The sequence below is a fragment of the Conger conger genome, chromosome 18 (assembly GCF_963514075.1).
Source record: "Conger conger chromosome 18, fConCon1.1, whole genome shotgun sequence".
NCBI lineage: Eukaryota > Metazoa > Chordata > Actinopteri > Anguilliformes > Congridae > Conger > Conger conger.
The window spans coordinates 2180001-2203085 of record NC_083777.1 but is presented as its reverse complement, the minus strand read 5'-3'; the positions used below and the strand labels follow the sequence as shown (position 1 = coordinate 2203085).

At 45.2% G+C, this 23085-nt stretch overlaps 1 protein-coding gene across 1 annotated transcript in view; it reads right to left on the bottom strand.

Annotated features, from left to right (window-relative positions):
• adgrb3 (adhesion G protein-coupled receptor B3) overlaps positions 1-23085 on the bottom strand; it is a 232618-nt gene that overhangs the window by 71795 nt on the left and 137738 nt on the right. The window contains 4 exon segments of the mRNA XM_061227768.1: positions 3565-3608; positions 6344-6446; positions 10473-10548; positions 16272-16418. Of these exon segments, the coding sequence (XP_061083752.1) occupies positions 3565-3608; positions 6344-6446; positions 10473-10548; positions 16272-16418 (370 nt within the window).

The window sequence follows — 23085 nt, the reverse complement described above, 5'->3', positions numbered from 1 at the left end:
CGGGCCGGTTTCGTGGACACAGATTAATCTTAGTTCTGGACTAAATTGATCTTTGCAGGCGAGTTTAGTCTTGGTCTAGGCCTGTTTTGTATTTTTTCCATACCTCTAATTTAATTTAACTGTGTTGTACAGGGTGGCCTGTAGCGTAGTGGTTAAGGTAAATGACTGGGACACGCAAGGTCGGTGGTTCTAATTCCGGTGTAGCCACAATAAGATCCGCACAGCCGTTGGGCCCTTGAGCAAGGCCCTTAACCCTGCATTGCTCCAGGGGAGGACTGTCTCCTGCTTAGTCTAATCAACTGTATGTTGCTCTGGATAAGTGTGTCTGCCAAATGCCAATAATGTACAGAGCTGGTCTGAACTGGTCAACCAGCTACCAGCTGTTTCAAAATCTAGCTTTGAACCGATCAAACCATGTTGAGTACAGAGCTGGTCTGAACTGGTCAACCAGCTACCAGCTGTTTCAAAATCTAGCGTGAGAGGCCAGCAACAACGCTGACAGAATGGCAGAGGTCTTTTTTCTTTGGCAGAAATGGGAGAAAATGTCCAGAGATCAGGAATCACTTGAGCCCTTCACAGAGCTTGTTAGGAGAGAGGCGAGATGGAAGCTGCTTCAATAAAAGGCTGTGGTTTAGCTGTGTGATAGACCGGTAGAACTTCAGGAAGAAGATTTCTGTTTTCTTGAGCTTTCTTTAGCCTGGAAGTGCAGCACAAACCAGCAGAGCCCTTCATCAGGTAGCACATCCCAGCCATCACGTTTGGTGAGGGTAGCATCAGGCTATGGGGTTGGTGAGGGTAGCATCAGGCTATGGGGGTTGGTGTGGGTAGCATCAGGCTATGGGGTTGGTGTGGGTAGCATCAGGCTATGGGGTTGGTGAGGGTAGCATCAGGCTATGGGGTTGGTGAGGGTAGCATCAGGCTATGGGGGTTGGTGTGGGTAGCATCAGGCTATGGGGTTGGTGAGGGTAGCATCAGGCTATGGGGTTGGTGAGGGTAGCATCAGGCTATGGGGGTTGGTGTGGGTAGCATCAGGCTATGGGGTTGGTGAGGGTAGCATTAGGCTATGGGGGTTGGTGTGGGTAGCATCGAATGCTGGAAAACCTGTTCCAGTCATGAACATACACTCTCAGAAATAACGGTATGGAAAGTGCCTAAAAGCGTACACAGGGCCGGTGTCCTAGAAAACATTACTGCACTTTCAGGGGACATCTGATCCATGAAGAAGAAAAATGTACCTCCACTGTCACTTCATTTTTGATCTGTGTCCAGGGCATCGATTTGTATTCCAAATAGACAATCACCAAAAGTACACCGGATAGAAAAATACAAAAAAATAAAAACGTGTGTGAGGGAACGGCTTCGAAGGTAAACAGAAAGGTCAAAGCCAAAGCCCAAACTGAAATCTCTTTGAAAATCTGAGCTATGGCCTGAAAACTGCCAGCAAATTGGCACCTGGAGCAAATTTGATGGCAGGACTGGAAACAATTCCGCTTAGCTTATGCAGTCATATTTGAAAGCACCCAGAGCTACAAATAGCTTCTAAACATCGGCAAAGTATTGTCTCTGAGAGATGGATAGTTAAAAAAGAAAAAAAATACTACAGTATATGTAGCAAACTGAATGTACTGAATTTCTTGAATTCCTGAAGGGAAAAATAATACATAAACAATTCTTTAAAGTTTTACAGTGGGGGGAGGGGTAAATACACTGTGTAGCAGTGATAGGTGTGGGATGCGTGTGTGTGTGTGTGTGTGTGTGTGTGTGTGTGAATGTGTGTGTGTGTGCATGTGTGCGTGCGTGTGCTTGTGTGTGTGAATGTGTGTGTGCGTGCGTGTGTAGGGCGTATGTGTGATTTCACTGATTTCACTGTCATGCATATTATATATTTTTGTTCTCATGTCTCTCCTTTGCTCGTCACAATGATTAATACTAGTTAAATAACTCACAACAAGTCCATTCAGCCGCTTCCCATGTAAAATTAATTGAGTTAATTAATTTCCTTATTTACTTATTTGTCTAAAGCAGCATGGGCTTTGCAAAGACTGGGCAGAAGTCATTACTGAGTCATTATGATTAATCAGTGGCCATGTAACATTTCTGAGACAAATAAAAAATAAAAAAAATCACCACTCTCACATCACTACTCCCATTTTATCTGTTAATGTTTTCTCCATTTCTGCCATCTCTTAATTCAGTTGTTTAATGTTTTCTTCATTTCTGCCATCTCTTAATTCAGTTGTTTAATGTTTTCTCCATTTCTGCCATCTCTTAATTCCGTTGTTTAATGTTTTCTCCATTTCTGCCATCTCTTAATTCCGTTGTTTTCGTATTTGCTCCACACCGAAAGCATGCAACAATACAAATAAATACATTGAGGTGAGTCATGTATCAGAGGTTAAGGGTTCAGCACAGGCATGAAGCCCACATAACGGCCATGTTGACTGTAAGCTGTTGTCTTGGCGCGCTCGAGGTGAACATCTAACCCTCATTCACACCTCGGGTAACCGTCAGTAAGCATGAGAGCGATGAGCATTAACTTTGGACCTTCCACCTCATAACCCACCCCTGCATTTCAGCCCTGGGCCACATCTAATATTTAAACGTTCAGGGTGTGTGCACAAACTCCGAGCCTGCTTCACACGCAGTGAAAACCCTTCGAGCACGGCAGTTGACCCGGTGGCCACGCGTGTGAACACGGCAGGGCCTGGAAGCCAGCGGTGGAGACGGCAGGAGTAGGGAACACGTAAGACGAGAAATGGAAGGAAATGCTGTCGGGACCCAAACCTCAAATCAAGTTGATTTGGCTTAATCCGACATTTCAGACGTGCAGTCACGTGTATATGTGAAAACACACACTTCAAACAATTCAATATCTTGTTCTTTTTTACTAACACTAATGGCTATAGTCATTTTTTTATACTTTATAATGTCAGAGCATAGTTCTTTTCCAGCACTGGAGGAGTGTGCAGTTCCTTGAATGATGAGAAATCGGACATTAGTGTACTTCAATCCAGCTGTTGCACTGTAAAGGCTTAGCCCATTTGTGTTGCCTTGCATTATTGCTATGATTTATTCTTTTCAAACAATATTAATCTTGCATTTGCATTATTATAATACGCCTGGCTTGCTATTCAGTCCAGCTCAAATACATAGAAAAAACAAGTTCTGCCATATTGACTCAACCCACGAATGGCCTCCATTTTATGCGAATATGAATATGCAAGAATATGCGACCGGGTTTAGATTTTACACGGCCGTGGCTGTACAACATGGCCTTTCATACGCTGCGCCTTTATCAGTAACATAATGAACACGGCCATATTGTACTGCACTTAGTGACAATATTGGAGAGCATTGATGGACATACTGGCTTATCGCCTCTAGTCGATTGAAGGTTGCCATGGCAACATCACCGCGACCAACGCACAAAGCAAAGACGGCTGCCCACGCCGCCTTTTCCCTCCAAAGGCTGAGAGCCGTCTTTTGTGAGACCGGGCGGCGAGTCTATGCAGAGTAGGTTTGTTTGCAAAAAGCCACAGAAGAAAACCAAAGATGTTTACTCACATGACCGTGCTGTCCCACAGAGCACAGTAAGGGTTGATCGTGCCCTGGAAAACACAGAGTAAAGAGAGAAGACAACCGGCTTCAGTATCGACGCGTTTGGAGAGTGGCGACAGTCGCTTGTCCTTTTGTGAGAGTGGTCTAAAAAACAGGTCAGGAGAATTGTGCACCTCGTTGGATAATTGATTGTTTCGTGTGTAACCTTGGCTCGTATCCCTGACCCGCGTCTCCCTTTTAAGCTGTCAGTGTAACAAAAAGGGGCAGGTTCTGAAAAGAGCTCTCCCTGTAATTACTTCCTGAGCTCCCCGTGAGTTTTCTTTTTATGCTCTGGAGTGCACTAACCTCTGGGTGCTGCTAAATGAATTACCCAACCAATTACCAGCCATTGTTTGTTCATTAATGTCGTTTCAGTGTGTCCTGGCATTGTGAAAGTAACTCGTCTGTGCTGTGGCCAAGGAGGTCCGGGAATGAAGGTGTGAGACAGATATTCCAGTGAAGTCTACACACGGGGCTGTCCCGCCCTATCTCCCTGCCCCACGTACAGGACGCGCACACCTGTACGCGCTCCCAGAGGTTGTGACAAGCACAGACTTGGCCATCTTCCCCATCCACTGTCTTTAATCAAAGAATGGGGCGATTACACTCTCAGAAATAAAGGTACAGAAAGTGCCTTAAAAGGTACAAATGCTTGTCGCTGGGGCAGTACTCAGTAAAGGTATTTATTATTGCACTCCTAGCCAGCAATATATAATTTATTTATACCTTTTCCTGCGTGGAGAACTAATTTATACCCAAAGAGAACATTACTGTACTTCCAGGCTACATTGGGAAATGTGATCCTTGAAGAACAAAAATGTACCTCCATTGTCGACTAATTATCTACTGTGTGTTGAAGAGTGGCATTGCCCTCAGACAGTGACCACACACGCACACACACACACCACGTGCCTTCATCACATTAACCATGACGACCAGGGGAGAGTGGGTAGCCACCCACCAGATGCTGCATAATCTCTCAAACCTCCATAACAGCTGGTTTTATTTAATTAGCATCCCTGACCTGCTAATTGGCTATCGATGCTTCAAACAGGTCAAGTACAGTTTGTGACTTTTAACTGAATAATGGTAATAACCCCGTTATTCCTAATTAAAAAACTGGTGGGTTTTACAATGCTAGATTCTTCGGTAGTTGACTAACATTGAGTGTGTATTTATCTGTAGTTTAACTTTGGGCTCACATCACTTAGTAGAGTAATAACCGTGGCAGTTATCAAGTCGCATTTAGTCATTTTTTTGAGCAAGAAGAACTAAGCAAATTTCCCCAAGCACAGAAGCAACCCACCATTATTCTGTTGTTTTGGATGGAATTCATTTTTTTCATTTTTTTTTATCTTCATCTCCCACATTCCTCAAACACAAACTTCGAATGGCTCAGTTTCTGACTCAGCATTATCAGTTTGCGTCATCCCTATTAAATACCCCATTTTAGAGTCCAGCTAATGTCAATGCCAATTAGCAAATGTCAAATTAACTTTGATTTAAGCCCTCACATTGTCTCCCAGAAATAGATAACTTGATCTTTTCTGTTGAGTTGAAGAAAATTAACCAAAATTATAAATGCGGTACCATTAGCCATTTAATTTCAAATGGTAAAAACATATATTTTTAGATATTATTTTGGTTACAAGCCCTGCTCATGACCCACGACACTACATTGCTGTGACTGGTGGATGTGGGGCTTATGTGTGGTGAATTGCGGGTAGTTTGCAGTGAGCAGATGTGACTGAAGGATGTGTTCTGCTAAGATAATTCTTTAAATGTCAGATAGAAACCAGGAGGGATAAATGATACTTCTGTTCTGTTTCAGAGGTTGATTCTGGATGGTGACACACAGTTCTGTGATCATCTCGAAACTTGGCATGCTGCAAAGCTGAAAGCTTTTGTTAAGATGTCAGTTACACTTGTCAGTTAAATTCAATGTATTAGTTATTCATTTTTCTCAGTGTTTTTGAGTGCTATACTTCATAAAGAGGCACTTTTCTCTTCAGAAGTCATATGAAGGCCATATGAAAAAAGCCAGTAAACCTGGCAGTAGAATCGGACCTCAATTCTTTCAGTAGAAATAGGATAATTGTCAGATGGAGTCTGAATATAGCAATGGCTTATTTAAACAGTGTAATAATCAAAATAAGCCCACACACTTTTGAACTCCAATACACCTGTAATTGGTGATACGCACTTGAGAAAAAAACAGACATTCGGTCTGGCTCTTGATCAGTCGGATAACTTTTTTCACAAAGCTCTGTTGGAGTTCACAGGTGTGTGGGCTGGAATTAATGTTCATTTATAAAAGATCTCAGATTTCATGATGTGCCTTTGAGTATTTATACGCTGCTTCTTGTTAGCCACCATAATGGAAATATGTGACTCAATGCGGTAAAGGGGCTAACATCATGCATATCTGAAACGAGAAGATCAGAGCTACAAAATCAGGTATCACTTGTCAGGATTGACCAATCCGTTTTGGAGATATGACTTGTTAACATACGTGTGTCTCACAGAAGTGGTTTTGTGAAATCAGCCTTCAAGGTTTTGTGAGCATTGTCAGTTTCTCACCTACAAGTGACCTCGGTGTGAAAACTGGCCCATCAGCCACTGCTTTGGAGGGTCTGGAGAGATTAGAGTCTGGGGATGTGAACGATCTGCGTAATGGTTGACAGTGTCGGGACTGATAGTGTTAAACGGTTAACGGCTGGTGATAAACATGGGTAGGGTGACTCACGTTAGCCAGGTGAGCGAGCTCGATCTCCAGGTGGGTCTCCTGGATCTTGGGCTCCGGCCTCACTGTGACGGCGATGACCTTGGAGCTCACGGCAGTGTTGTTCCTATCAATGACAGAATACCTCCATTACACAACACCATTCACTACAGTCACTGTGTAACTCATGCTCCATTACACAACACATTTACTACAGTCACGCTGAACGCTTGTGTGAAATGGCCAGAGTTGAATTAACCGGGAGAGGGCACCTTTTTTTTACCTTTAGTCATTTTACATAAGTAACTTCATCGGTTCTTAAACTGTACACTATCATGTCTGCTGATTCCTGCTGCAACCACAGTCAAAATCCCAGAATCCTAACAAGCTGTTCATTTTTCTTAATTAGGAGCTTTCTGCAAGGGATTATTTACCCTCTTATGCCTAGTTATGTCAAAAATATGGATGCACACCATGAAAAAGAAAAGACCCCTGTTCATTATATTATATTCACACTGTTCATACTGTGTTTATTGCACTATAGTGCAAAGACTGAGGTGAATTATTATGCTCCGAAAATTTAACGTGTTCTCTCATAATTGTTTCCTAAAACTCATGAACACAATGCAGTTGCGCTAACAATAACAATGCTAGCTATCAGAAGTGCTGTTTTTGTGATGCCATTTTGTACACTGAATGGCTAAATGGAGAGCAAAGTCACAAGCAAAATATTCCTCCTCCAGTACAGGCAGTCACTGTATATGGAGAAGATGTTTCCTATGCCCAAAATTTGCTGATTTACTAGATCCCTACTGGTATGCTTTCTGCTCCTGAAGTATAGGACATCAGAATGCACCTGAAATATATTGGGGCCCATATAATGTATTTTGAAAATGTAGGCCAACTAAAATAACTGAAATGTGTGTATGCATGTGTGTGTGTGTGCGCATGCGTGTGTGTGCATGTTGCTACCCTTGTTAAATTTTGGTGGCACAGTCTATCTCTGTTACATAAGAGAAGTGAAAATAAAGTTATTTGCAAGTTATAAGAATAAAGAAACTCAACTGACAGCAACGGCCAAGGGAAGTTGGCTGAATCTAAATACATCTGTTCCATGTTAATGAGCTTTATTTTCTGCATACGCTGACTGTGCACCTTTGGCCATTATGATGATATGAAACACACTCATACAGTAGAATGTGTATATGTGGTCAAAGTAAAGACATATTTTTGTTGTTTATGTAAATTTGATATGGTTTTGGTATATCAAGTTTTTCATTGAAAGCAGGTTCATGACCAGAAAAATGTGTGTGTGTGTGTGTGTGTTTGCATGTGTATTCATGTGTATTCATATGGTATATTATGACAAGGTTGCCCAAACCTCTTCCTGAAGATCTACCATCCTGTAGATTTTCACCCAAATCCTAACAAAGCACACCTCATTCAACAGCTAGAGATCTCGTTGAACTGACAATATATATATAATTGGGCATAGCAAATTAGGGTTGAAATAAAAATTGTATTAAGATATCAGAAACATGTGTGCCGTATACAATATGCGGAGTATTTACAGTACTAAAAATAAGAGTTTATTTACAGGCACAGAATAAGCTTAATTGTGGACCAAATTTGGTTTTGTATGGAGAATAGCCTTTGAAAATGTAATTTACTGAAGGAGCAGGCTCAAAGCGTGTTTGCAGAGCTAGCCTCATGTTTACTCGCAGGCTCTCCAGGCTGGGGGGCCGTGTCACCGCGCTCCCGAGGGGAGGGCGCGGGCGGGATAGCGGGATAGCGGGATAGCTCAGGACATCATTTCATGGTCCATTTAGAGTGAATCAACAGGACTGAATGTGGCCAAACCTGGGGTTTCCTCAGTGTGAGTCACTAGACATCACAGCGACGGGCCAAGCTAATGTCGCCACCACTAAGTCTGCTCCCTGTCCTCACAGAGCACGGCCAAAGCACATTTTGCCTAAGAGCAGGATTTGACTGTTGTTCATGGGCAGTGTCTGAATACCTGCTGTTCTTCCACCCCTGTTGTGGGACCTAATGGAGAAATGTTTGCTTAGTTTATAGGAAAATACATAGATTGTGTCATGAATCCCATACTGTCTATTCTCTCTAACACTCAAACCAAAGGGAAGACATTACTGTGAGTGAGATACCCCTCACACTACTGTGAGAGAGTGATCCAATACATTACTGTGACTGAGAGATATCTTACATTACTGTGAGGGAGTAATCCAATACATTACTGTGAGTGAGAGATATCTTACATTACTGTGAGTGAGAGATATCTTACATTACTGTGAGAAACATCCTATACATTACTGGGAGTGAAAGATATCTCATACTGTACATTACTGAGAGTGGGAGATATCTCATACTGTACATTACTGTGAGTGAGAGATATCTCATACTGTACATTACTGTGATTGAGAGATATCTCATACTGTACATATTGTGAGTGAGATATATCATACTGTACATTACTGTGAGTGAGAGATATCTCATACTGTACATTACTGTGAGTGAGAGATATCTCATAATGTGCATACTGTGAGCGAGAGATATTCCATACTGTACATTACTGTGAGTGAGAGATATCTCATACTGTACATTACTGTGAGTGAGAGATATCTCATACTGAACATACTGTGCTCACACATTGCTGAGTAAATGGAAAAGGGAATCTCTGTGTTTCATAGTCAGGGCTGAGAATGTGATCCTACACCTTACCACAAGTGTTACTGTGATTGACAACATTTTAATGTAATAGCTCCACTCCATTTTATTGTGAAAGGCAGTACTTTGGCATGACGAGTGACACATTACCACTAGAGCAGACCCACTACTTTGATAGTCACCACTTCACTTTAACAGGCACCAGTTTACTGGCTGAGGTGACACTTTAGCTCCAGAAACCAAAGCTTTACCATGATGGACAGTTTCTCGCAAGAAGCGACAGTTTACCATGAAAAACTCCACTTTACTGTGAGAGGTGAATACTTATCATGAGAGACAATGGGTTCTTATAAGAGGTGACACTTTATAATTGAAAATGGCACTTGAAACCTAGAATTTTGCCTCAAAAATTGCATTTCGCACGGCAATCATCGCAAACAAAAGCGACTCAAACTTCATGCGGGAGGCGAGACGGATCCTGAATGCATCCTGGATTCTTTTCCGTGTAGGCGGGTGAATCCAGGATATATTCCGGTGTTTTCCTTGAAAAGCCTTCAAATATATTCAAATATAAATTGTGTCCTTTTTTCTGAAGTAAATGAGTTGAAACTCGACGCAGGATACTGCAGACAAAGCGCAGGCTCTGGATCCCACAGGAAGTCGCTCTGACGTGCGTCAGCTCCGCGACAGGCCGGCTATTCATCCACACCACAGAACTGCAGCACTCCACGCACACATCTGCATTTTCACAAAAGTTCCCCCGCGACATTCCTCAGATAAGCGATGTCTTTGGAGGAGAAAACAGAAAGGCTGAATGGAGATGATCCCTGCTGACGTGGCGTGGCATTAATTCCGGTAATGAAATATCGACACGCGTCGGATGCAGGTTTTACAACGCCCGTGAAAGATGAAGGAAATACTGCTTACGTGCGTCGGTTTTTCCTCTTAAGTTTGTTAGGTGAGGAGTTGCACATTATGCGAGAGCATCATATAGTTCAGCAGCGACTGTGGACTGTTGCTATTCAATGTGGGATGTGTCCAAAGCCAGAATAAATGAAGAAATAAGCAAATCAGTGGTCCTCACTCATGGTGTGCCGGCTTTCATTGTTACTCAGCGCTTAATTGATAATTTAAAGCAGTTAATTACAGTTAACTCGTCTCACCTGGTTTCTTGGGTCTGAATTGGTTGCTGATATTAAGGTGAAAACAGAAACCAGCACACCCTCTGCAGGTCCAGGAGTACCACTGGTCTAAATTGCCTGTAGGTATGAGTGTGTGAGTGTATGAGTGTATGAGTGTGTGAGTGTATGAGTGTATGAGTGTGTGAGTGAATGGTGTGTGTGCCCTGTGATGGATTGGCGACCTGTCCAGGGTATATTCCTGCCTCTCGCCCAATGTATGATGGGACAGGCTCCAGGGGTGACCCTGTGGATGAAGATGAAGATGAAGATACCCGAGCAGGACTTACTTGGGGGAAGGCAGCATGAGTCCCAGGGTTTTGTACAGAACCGTCCCGAGTATGAAGACCGGGGATCCGTCAGCTTCTGCAGGCACAAACACAACACTGACATCACAACACAACACTGACATCACAAACACAACACAACCCTGACATCACAAACACAACATAACACTGACATTGCAAACACAACACTGACATCACAAACACAACACAACACTGACATCACAGACACAACACAACACTGACATCACAAACACAACATAACACTGACATCACAAACACAATCCTAACGTCACAAACACAACACAACACTGTCCTCACAAACACAACACTGGCATCACAAACACAACACAACACTGACATCACAAACACAACCCTGACATCACAAACACAACACTGACATCAACCATCTCACCAATCGAGATCAGAGACATGATAACAGACCAGGGTCAAACACAACACTGACATCAACCATCTCTCCAATGATTTGAATATTGATCTTGGTCTTGATTTACTCCTAAAGTGAAAACTCCCTTCACTCTGTCTCCAGGAAGCTATGACATACACTCAGTGAGCACTTTATTAGGAACACCTGTACACCAGCTTGTTAATGCAAACAGCTAATCAACCAATCATGTAGCAGCAACAAAATGCATAAAAGCATGCAGACATGGTCAAGAGGTTCAGCTGTTTTTCAGATCAAATGTCAGAATAGGAAAGAAATGTGATATAAGTGACATTGACCGTGGAATGACAGTTGGTGCCAGACAGGGTGGTTTGAGTATCTCAGAAACTGCTGATCTCCAGGGGTTTTCACACGCAACAATCTCTAAAGTTTGCACAGAATTGTGCAAAAAACAAAAAACCTGCAGTGAGCAGCAGGTCTGTGGGCAAACACACGTTAATGAGAGACGTCAGAGGAGAAGGGCCAGACTGGTCAAAGCTGACAGGAAGGTGACAGTAACGCAAATAAGCACACATTACAACAGTGGCATGCAGAAGAGCATCTCTGAATATACAATGCATCAAGCCTATAAGTGGATAGACTACAGTAGCAGAAGACTTTACCCTAAAAAATAAGCCTAATAAATACCTAATAAAGTGCTCGATGAGTGTATATAATAATGCATAAATAATACAGAATTCTTTTGTGGTCCCTAACTGGAAATGCACAGGTCGATATAGGGATATTATTCAGTAACTGATACCCAATAAAATGTTCACTATGGATCTGTTGCATGATAAAATGTCTGTATTTTTCCTCTTAGTTTAAAACCTTCTCTTAGCTATAATGCAACTGTCAATAAGCAATTAAAAAGACAGGGCTGGAAGCATCCTGTCTATATTTTAAAATCATAAAGTAAAGTGGTTCCTGGCCTTTCATATACAGTGTTTCATCTGTACTATAAAGATTAATATTATCTTTCCTGCTGATGGCGGTTTTTGTGCAAATGTAATGAATTGCTCTTTTCTTTGATGTGTTCAGTTCTATTCAACAGTATTCTCGTGTGCATCTGCAGACCCAGATTGTGTGGTGGAGAGTTCTTAAGATGCTGATTTAAACGGAAGACACACAGCAACTGGTCAGATCTATGGGCATAATAAATCTTTACAAAAAAAATCTTAAATTTTGCATTTTTTCCTTATTTCACAGTAAATGATTTGTTATGTCCCCACTTCTTATAAAGGCCCACACACATCAGCCTTTTCTTCATGGTTTTATTATCTAAATTACCCAAAAACCTCCTGTGGTCAGCTCTCAGTGTTAACATTTAGCAATGTCATCTGATAATTATGCAAAAACATCATGTCAGGTGGGGGAAATAGCAGTTAGAGCCTAGAATATGCATACTTCTATTGAAATTGCAATTGTATAACTTGCATCAATATGGAACACAAATTATATAAAGCTCCAAATGATATGAAAAGCGTAAATAAATAAAATAAAACATGCTTGTGGGCCTTTCAATATATGAATTAACGATTTATATTTTTGTTGATGTTATGGGCTAAATACACTAAGTGAGCACTTTATTATATGTTTATTAGACTTTTTAGACTTCTACTGCTGCAGCCTATCCACTTAGAGTTATGTGCATACCAGTGTTGCAATGTGTGGTTATTTGCGTTACAGTCACCGTCCTGTCAGCTTTGACCAGTCTCTCTCATTAACAACGTGTTTCTGTCTGCAGAACTGCTGCTTTTTTGCAAACCATTCTTTGCAACTCTAGAGACAAGTGAGTGTGAAAGTCCCAGGAGATCAGCAGTTTCTCAGATACTCAAACCACCCTGTCTGGCACCAATAACCATTCCACGGTCAAAGTCACATTTTTTCTCTATGCTGATGGTTGGTGTGAACATTTACTGAAGCTCCTGACACTTATCTACATCATTGCACTGCTGCCACACAATTGGCTGATTAGATAAGCACATTAATAAGTCGGTGTAATAAATTAAAAATGTTCCTCATAAATTGCTCGGTGAGTGTATTATACAATACAGTATAAATACAAATTCTCAATTGTCAAACAACTCACAAGTCTCAGTATACACAAACTACTTGACCTCCACGTGTAGGAAATAAGAAACACGAGGAATAGGCAAAAAGCAGGCTCTGCCTCTGTTGCTCCTGACAACGCTATGTCCCTCTCTTCTGATTGAGCCCTGAACTAAGTCAAGCCAATCAGAAGGGATCTGGTGATCATGAACTCCATAAGGAAAAGATGAGCTGTCAATCACTGATGGGTTTAAACCAATCTCTGAATTACATTAGACTCAATTAGCAGATGTTATCCACCAGATTATACCTCCCAATACCTGCTGTACAGACCACCTACAATGTGTGTGTTCTGATGTATCACAGATAAAGCCCTGTGTGTGTTCTTCTGATTCATCACAGAGAAAGTCCTGTGTGTGTCATGTGTGTTCTGATTCATCACAGAGAAAGTCCTGTGTGTGTCATGTGTGTTCTGGTTTATGACAGAGAAAGTCCTTTGTGTGTCATGTGTGTTCTGGTTTATCACAGAGAAAGTCCTTTGTGTGTTGTGATTCATCACAGAGAAAGTCCCGTGTGTTCTTCTGATTATCATAGAGAAAGTCCTGTGTGTTCTTCTGATTTATCACAGAGAAAGTCCTGTGTGAGTTATGATTCATCCTATGCACTTGTAAATCGCTTTGGATTAAAACCGTCTGCTAAATGACAAAAATGTAAATGTAAATCACAGAGAAAGTCCTGTGTGTTCTTCTGATTCATCACAGAGAAAGTCCTGTGTGTGTTCTGGCCATGTCTAAGCTCTGTTACCACAGGCTAATCAGGCTATTCTTAGCCAGCAGTCCACAGTAAGGGAGGAACGTGTAAAAGCCATTCTCGGGGAAGTAACTCAGGGTAATCAGGCATGGCAAGTCAGGTCTGACCGTACAGCAATGCTATTTACAGCAGCAGAAAAATACAAAAATGAAATAATAATAATAAAATCATGGATGAATACATCCAGTCATTGTCATTTTTTGTTAAATTAAAAGCATGCAAGCATATAACCGTACACATTACTGGCACAAAGACCAATGAGCCTACAGTATATTCCCATCATACACTGCAAAGAGTGTGAATCGATATCGCACAATGCCCTGGGTTCAATAAGCATTTGTCTTAAACTTTTAATCACAAAGGAATGCATTTGCTCTCATTAACGAAAAAAGAATGTGCATTGAAAAAGAGACTGCTTGTGTTTTCGTGTCAAAGGGACAGACGCGTGCTAATTGAGTCTAAGCCAGTATAGAATTACAATTTATCTTCCTCTACTGCTTCCTACTAGGCCCCAGCTCCACAGAAGAAATCTACTGTCTCCTACAAGTAGTATCTGTGCTGAGTTAATGTACTGTCCTAATTAAGTACATCTTATTAGGGCTGAGTCATTACACTGTCCAGGGTGCAGTGTGCGTAAGAACTACACCTGTCCTCCGATTATGTTGCTCAGTGAATCATCTGAATCATCTGAATCACTGACTCACTGAATCACTGAATCACTGAATAACTCCTGTCATCTGGACAGGAAACTGGTGGGCTGTGAGCGACAGAGCTGTGAGTTATGGAGTGTGTTTGAGAGTGTGTGTGGAGTGTGAGAGTGTGTGTGTGCAGTGTGTTTGAGAGTGTGTGTGGAGTGTGTGAGAGTGTGTGTGTGCAGTGTGTTTGAGAGTGTGTGTGGAGTGTGTTTGAGAGTGTGTGTGGAGTGTGTGAGAGTGTGTGTGTGCAGTGTGTTTGAGAGTGTGTGTGGAGTGTGTTTGAGAGTGTGTGGAGTGTGTTAGAGTGTGTGTGTGCAGTGTGTTTGAGAGTGTGTGTGGAGTGTGTTAGAGTGTGTGTGTGCAGTGTGTTTGAGAGTGTGTGTGGAGTGTGTTTGAGAGTGTGTGTGGAGTGTGTGAGAGTGTGTGTGTGTGTGGAGTGTGTTTGAGAGTGTGTGTGGAGTGTGTGAGAGTGTGTGTGTGCAGTGTGTTTGAGAGTGTGTGTGGAGTGTGTTTGAGTGTGTGTGCAGTGTGTTTGAGAGTGTGTGTGGAGTGTGTTTGAGTGTGTGTGCAGTGTGTTTGAGAGTGTGTGTGGAGTGTGTTTGAGTGTGTGTATAGTGTTTTAGTGTGAGTGTGTGTAGTGTGTTTGAGAGTGTGTGAGGAGTGTGTTTGAGTGTGTGTGCAGTGTGTTTGAGAGTGTGTGCAGTGTGTTTGAGAGTGTGTGTGGAGTGTGTTTGAGAGTGTGTGCAGTGTGTTTGAGAGTGTGTGTGGAATGTGTTTGAGTGTGTGTGCAGTGTGTGTGTGGAGTGTGTTTGGAGTGTGTTTGAGAGCGTGCATGGAGTGTGTGTGGAGTGTGTTTGAGCGTGTGTGTGGAGTGTGTTTGAGAGTGTGTGAGGAGTGTGTGTGGAGTGTGTGAGGAGTGTGTTTGAGAGTGTGTGCAGTGTGTTTGAGAGTGTGTGCAGTGTGTTTGAGAGTGTGTGCAGTGTGTTTGAGAGTGTGTGTGGAATGTGTTTGAGAGTGTGTGCAGTGTGTTTGAGAGTGTGTGCAGTGTGTTTGAGAGTGTGTGCAGTATGTTTGAGAGTGTGTGCAGTGTGTTTGAGAGTGTGTGCAGTGTGTTTGAGAGTGTGTGTGCAGTATGTTTGAGAGTGTGTGCAGTGTGTTTGAGTGTGTGTGCAGTGTGTTTGAGAGTGTGTGTGGAGTGTGTTTGAGAGTGTGTGGAGTGTGTTTGAGAGTGTGTGGAGTGTGTTTGAGAGTGTGTGCAGTATGTTTGAGAGTGTGTGCAGTGAGTTTGAGAGTGTGTGTGGAGTGTGTTTGAGAGTGTGTGTGGAGTGTGTTTGAGAATGTGTGCAGTGTGTTTGAGAGTGTGTGTGTGCAGTGTGTTTGAGAGTGTGTGTGGAGTGTGTTTGAGCGTGTGTAGAGTGTTTTAGTGTGTGTGTGTGGAGTGTGTTTGAGAGTGTGTGTGGTGTGTTTGGGCATGTGTGTGTGGTGTGTTTGGGCGTGTTTCGGCGGTGTGTTTTCACGTGTGTGTGTGTGGTGTGTTTGGGCGTGTGTGTGGAGTGTGTCTCAGCGTGTGTGTGTGGTGTGTTTGAGCGTGTGTAGAGTGTGTTTGGGCGTGTGTGTGCGGTGTGTTTTAGCGTGTGTGTGTGTGTGTGGTGTGTTTGGGCATGTGTAGAGTGTGTTTGGGCGTGTGTGTGTGGCGTGTTTGAGCGTGTGTAGAGTGTGTTTGGGCGTGTGTGTGCGGTGTGTTTTAGCGTGTGTGTGTGTGTGTGGTGTGTTTGGGCGTGTGTGTTTGGGCGCTCTCTGTACCTGCAGACTGTGGGATGAAGATGCCCTTGGGGATCACCACCTTGTCCTCGGAGTTGCGGGCCCAGTCCACCATGCCCTTGCGGCCCTTCATGGGGAAGTTGATGTCGGTCATCGCAGAGACTGCCGGAAACTTCTGTATGCTGGCCACTGTCAGGACATAAAGGGATAAATTAGGTTCACTGTGATATCACACACACATGCGCACACACATTCACACTCACATGCGCACGCACACAAACGCACTCACACATGTACACACACACATACACACACACACACACACAAGGGGGAAAATGTCCCCTCTTGGTGTCTATGTCCCCGCTTGGTGGATGAGACCATGGTCCCCAGTTGGATAGGCTGACAAGTGCACACAAACACACTCTTAACATGAGGGGTCCATAATGACTTGGACCCGTAATTAATCAGCTTTCATTGGCTGAAGGTCATCACAGGTAGCAAACTGCACATATTTAGACTTCTTGTTCCAGAGAGAAGCATTCTTATGGGGCCCATCCAGTAAGAACAAATTTCTGCCTCATCGATCTCACTCTTTTAGCAAAAAGGGAAGGACTTGTGCAAATATTTCAGTGATGTGGGGATAAGCTCTGACCTGTGGGAGAATTCAGGTCTCTTCAGCTGGGCCTTTCTCAAGGCTACACTGAACACAGCCAAGTCAAACATTCAATTTCACAGTGTCCTTCGTTTTTTCAAATGGTGCGTCGAAGCTTCACAAAAAGCAACGTGGCCAAAACGCTTTAAGCTAATTGTTCCTAGTTCACTGATTTTTAAATTCATTGGTATTTTGTATCTCCCAATTACTGAATGGTATCTGTAGGTCCACCTCAATGTATTGTAGAGATGGAAGGAAAGTTTATTTACAGTTACCCAGACTCCCTTGCTCTGTGACATGGCATGAGGGGCAGAGGTGTTGTTTGTCATCAGAGAGACAACAGCGTCTGTGTCGAGTCCCAGACCTCCCTCCCTGGAGACACTACGGCCCAGAATGCACTGTGCTGCCAGGCTGTCAGACCCAGTCCACTGCTGAGTACCAGACAGGGTTCCAGTTCAAGTTCAAGTTCATTTGTGAAGCTCATTTCATAGACAAGGAAATGTAATACTTTAAAAAAAGCACAAACAAAAACATTCAAAACATTAAATAGAAATAGAAAACACACTCGTCAAAGACCATGGAAAAGAGGAACGTTGTGAGCCCATTCTTAAACACAGCCATAGTTGGAGCCCGTCTTGAGTAATCTGGCAGAATGAGCATACAGTGACACAGTGTCTCAGCAGGGTGTTCTGGTGAACAGCTCAGGGGCATGACCTCTCTGTGACCTGCCCGTTTAGACTCAACATGGACAACACCACGGTTTACAGCTAAATCATAACATCTCATCATTTTATAGTTTTAATATGTACAATTTCCTACCGCCGTTTATGTTATTTGAAATTATTTTCCTGTTTAGTTTTGAATGGTAATTATTTATTTCTTGTGCTTTGTACTGCGCCCAAGCGTAAATAAGCCTTAACACTCCCTGGTGTTCCTCTGGGTTCCAGCCAGACCCTGAACTTTTGGAAACAGGCTCGTCACTGTCGGCTTCCCGTGTCGAGAGAAACTTCCCAAATCCTGGAATTCAGCCAGTGCGGCGCGCAAGAAGCAACTGAGTAACAGAGCTGACAGAAAACGGCAGCCCTGCCTGGCAGTGGAGATGACCCCATCCTTCCTAAGCCTAAACACACACGTGCCCTTTGGGAGGGTTTTGGGATGAGGAGGGCAGGGTTTTTTGGGGGGACAGGGTTTTTTTTGGGGGGGGGGGGAGGGGGGGCAGGCTGTGAGCAGGGTTTGGGGGGAGTTCAGGTTCTGAGCAGGGTTTAGGGGGAGTTCAGGCTCTGAGCAGGGTTTAGGGGGAGTTCAGGCTCTGAGCAGGGTTTAGGGGGAGTTCAGGCTCTGAGCAGGGTTTAGAGGGAGTTCAGGCTCTGAGCAGGATTTAGGGGGACAGGCTATGAGCAGGGTTTGGGGGGGGGGGCAGGCTGTGAGCAGGGTTTGGGGGGGGGGAGTTCAGGCTGTGAGCAGGGTTTGGGGGGAGTTCAGGCTCTGAGCAGGGTTTAGGGGGAGTTCAGGCTGTGAGCAGGGTTTGGGGGGAGTTCAGGCACTGAGCAGGGTTTAGGGGGAGTTCAGGCTCTGAGCAGGATTTAGGGGGACAGGCTATGAGCAGGGTTTGGGGGGGGCAGGCTGTGAGCAGGGTTTGGGGGGAGTTCAGGCTCTGAGCAGGGTTTAGGGGGAGTTCAGGCTGTGAGCAGGGTTTGGGGGGAGTTCAGGCTCTGAGCAGGGTTTAGAGGGAGTTCAGGCTCTGAGCAGGATTTGGGGGGACAGGCTATGAGCAGGGTTTGGGGGGGGCAGGCTGTGAGCAGGGTTTGGGGGGAGTTCAGGCTCTGAGCAGGGTTTAGGGGGAGTTCAGGCTGTGAGCAGGGTTTGGGGGCGGAGTTCAGGCTGTGAGCAGGGTTTAGGGGGAGTTCAGGCTCTGAGCAGGATTTAGGGGGACAGGCTATGAGCAGGGTTTGGGGGGGGCAGGCTGTGAGCAGGGTTTGGGGGGAGTTCAGGCTCTGAGCAGGGTTTAGGGGGAGTTCAGGCTGTGAGCAGGGTTTGGGGGGAGTTCAGGCTGTGAGCAGGGTTTGGGGGGAGTTCAGGCTCTGAGCAGGGTTTAGAGGGAGTTCAGGCTCTGAGCAGGGTTTAGGGGGAGTTCAGGCTGTGAGCAGGGTTTAGGGGGAGTTCAGGCTGTGAGCAGGGTTTAGGGGGAGTTCAGGCTGTGAGCAGGGTTTGGGGGCGGAGTTCAGGCTGTGAGCAGGGTTTAGGGGGAGTTCAGGCTCTGAGCAGGGTTTAGGGGGAGTTCAGGCTATGAGCAGGGTTTGGGGGGGCAGGCTGTGAGCCGGGTTTGGGGGGAGTTCAGGCTCTGAGCAGGGTTTGGGGGGGGGAGTTCAGGCTCTGAGCAGGATTTAGGGGGAGTTCAGGCTCTGAGCAGGGTTTGGGGGGGCAGGCTGTGAGCAGGGTTTAGGGGGAGTTCAGGCTGTGAGCAGGGTTTGGGGGGGGAGTTCAGGCTGTGAGCAGGGTTTGGGGGGAGTTCAGGCTCTGAGCAGGGTTTAGGGGGAGTTCAGGCTGTGAGCAGGGTTTGGGGGAGAGTTCAGGCTATGAGCAGGGTTTGGGGGGGGAGTTCAGGCTGTGAGCAGGGTTTGGGGGGGGAGTTCAGGCTCTGAGCAGGGTTTAGGGGGAGTTCAGGCTGTGAGCAGGGTTTAGGGGGAGTTCAGGCTGTGAGCAGGGTTTGGGGGGGAGTTCAGGCTATGAGCAGGGTTTGGGGGGAGTTCAGGCTGTGAGCAGGGTTTAGGGGGAGTTCAGGCTGTGAGCAGGGTTTGGGGGGGGAGTTCAGGCTGTGAGCAGGGTTTGGGGGGGGCAGGCTGTGAGCAGGGTTTGGGGGGGGAGTTCAGGCTGTGAGCAGGGTTTGGGGGGGGAGTTCAGGCTCTGAGCAGGGTTTGGGGGGGGAGTTCAGGCTCTGAGCAGGGTTTAGGGGGAGTTCAGACTGTGTGCAGGGTTTAGGGGGAGTTCAGGCTGTGAGCAGGGTTAAGGGGGAGTTCAGGCTGTGAGCAGGGTTTGGGGAGGGGGGAGTTCAGGCTGTGAGCAGGGTTTAGGGGGAGTTCAGGCTGTGAGCATGGTTTAGGGGGAGTTCAGGCTGTGAGCAGGGTTTAGGGGGAGTTCAGGCTCTGAGCAGGTTTTGGGGGGGGGGGGGAGTTCAGGCTATGAGCAGGGTTTAGGGGGAGTTCAGGCTATGAGCAGGGTTTAGGGGGAGTTCAGGCTGTGAGCAGGGTTTAGGGGGAGTTCAGGCTGTGAGCAGGGTTTAGGGGGAGTTCAGGCTGTGAGCAGGGTTTAGGGGGAGTTCAGGCTATGAGCAGGCTTTAGGGGGAGTTCAGCCTATGAGCAGGGTTTGGGGGGGGAGTTCAGGCTATGAGCAGGGTTTGGGGGGAGTTCAGGCTATGAGCAGGGTTTGGGGGGAGTTCAGGCTCTGAGCAGGGTTTGGGGGGAGATCAGGCTGTGAGCAGGGTTTGGGGGGGGGGGGGGGCAGGCTGTGAGCAGGGTTTGGGGGGGGAGTTCAGGCTATGAGCAGGGTTTGGGGGGAGTTCAGGCTCTGAGCAGGGTTTAGGGGGAGTTCAGGCTCTGAGCAGGGTTTAGGGGGAGTTCAGGCTGAGTACAGGGTTTAGGGGGAGTTCAGGCTCTGAGCAGGGTTTAGGGGGAGTTCAGGCTGTGAGCAGGGTTTAGGGGGAGTTCAGGCTGTGAGCAGGGTTTAGGGGGAGTTCAGGCTGTGAGCAGGGTTTAGGGGGAGTTCAGGCTGTGAGCAGGGTTTAGGGGGAGTTCAGGCTATGAGCAGGCTTTAGGGGGAGTTCAGCCTATGAGCAGGGTTTGGGGGGGGAGTTCAGGCTATGAGCAGGGTTTGGGGGGAGTTCAGGCTATGAGCAGGGTTTGGGGGGAGTTCAGGCTCTGAGCAGGGTTTGGGGGGAGATCAGGCTGTGAGCAGGGTTTGGGGGGGGGGGGCAGGCTGTGAGCAGGGTTTGGGGGGGGAGTTCAGGCTATGAGCAGGGTTTGGGGGGAGTTCAGGCTCTGAGCAGGGTTTAGGGGGAGTTCAGGCTCTGAGCAGGGTTTAGGGGGAGTTCAGGCTGAGTACAGGGTTTAGGGGGAGTTCAGGCTCTGAGCAGGGTTTAGGGGGAGTTCAGGCTGTGAGCAGGGTTTAGGGGGAGTTCAGGCTGTGAGCAGGGTTTAGGGGGAGTTCAGGCTGTGAGCAGGGTTTAGGGGGAGTTCAGGCTGTGAGCAGGGTTTGGGGGGGGAGTTCAGGCTGTGAGCAGGGTTTGGGGGGGGAGTTCAGGCTGTGAGCAGGGTTTAGGGGGAGTTCAGGCTGAGTACAGGCTCTGGGGGGGAGGCTGAGAACAGGCAGGCCTCTCCACAGCAGGCAGTGGATCACAGGAACAGAGGAACATGGCGGCCCCAGGAGGGAGTGTGAGAGCAGCAGATGTTTGGCGGTGGGGCGCAGTGGGGGGGTGGGGGTTTTCTGGAGGAGAGGGGAGCCACTTTCAGGGCAATGTGATGCTGAGGACACAATTGAGCTTTCAACATTTTTACTTATTATTATTATTATGATTATTATTATTATCATTACGACTATTATTACCTTACTGCTATTTTCACTCTCACACACACACACACACACACACACACACACACACACACGAGAGTGTGTGCGAAAGAGATTATTACTTCTTAACTGTTATTTCCATTTATTTGATCTAAATCTGAATCTATTTTTTTTATATTAATAAATAATAATAATATTTAAATATTAATTACTTTGTTTTACTTTGTGAGTGTGGTAATACACGTTTGTTTCATTATTGCTTTGCCAATATGTACTCTTGTATTTCCTGCCAATAAAGCGCATTGAATTGAAACGTTTAATTGAGAGAGGGGGGGAGAGAGAGAGAGAGAGAGAGAGAGGGGGAGAGGGGGAGAGAGAGAGAGAGAGAGAGCGAGAGAGAGAGAGAGAGACAGGGAGAGAGAGAGAGAGAGAGAGGCGACACTGAAGATGACATGAGTTGAACACTCTTCAGTTAATCATTTTCTCCACTGAAAGGTGTGCTGAGCTTGGTTCTGATTCCAGGGCTGTAAAGTACACGGTAACGTGGTTTCTGGCAGCTGACGGGCCTCGAAATTGAAATGTAACAAGAGGCTGAGCGTGAGCTGGACCTGCCCTTATCGGACACGCAGCTCTGGCAGCAGAGGGGGAACAGGTAGAAGAGATTGAAAAGTGACCAGTGTTCACCCAGAGAGCCAGAACGGCTGGAACAGCCTGAGGCAAGGGCACCAAAGTCATTTCAGAAGCAGGGGGTCCAACATGGAGAAAAGCATGTGTCAGGAATCCTGATGAATTGTACAATGGTCTGTGTGCGTGTGTGTGTGTGTGTGTGTGCATGCTCGTGTGAAGCACTCATAATGAACATATATGAAACGGCACTAATAATGAACATATATGAAACAGCACTAATGATGGGCATATATGAAACAGCACTCATAATGAACATATATGAAACAGCACTCATAATGAACATATATGAAACAGCACTCATAATGAACATATATGAAACAGCACTCATAATGAACATATATGAAACAGCACTCATAATGAACATATATGAAACAGCACTCATAATGAACATATATGAAACAGCACTCATAATGAACATATATGAAACAGCACTCATAATGAACATATATGAAACAGCACTCATAATGAACATATATGAAACAGCACTCATAATGAACATATATGAAACAGCACTCATAATGAACATATATGAAACAGCACTCATAATGAACATATATGAAACAGCACTCATAATGAACATATATGAAACAGCACTCATAATGAACATATATGAAACAGCACTCATAATGAACATATATGAAGCAGCACTAATGATGGGCATACAGGAAGCAATGGCACACTGCCGTACAGTAATAGCACACGCTGCAGATGTCTGCTGACAGCTGGTGGGCTCTCATGGTGTTGGTCTTTTCTGACAGTTCGCTGATCAAACATTGTGTGATTACCGCATGTCATATGAGCAAAACCTCAGATTTTAATAATAACGCAAAACTCTCAATATTGCACCTCCCCTGCATACAATTCCCCCTTTCCCCTTTACATCCATTCTGGAAAATTCCATCAAAAGCTCCCAGAAACGCCCACTCAGAAAATACATTTCTATCACATTATTT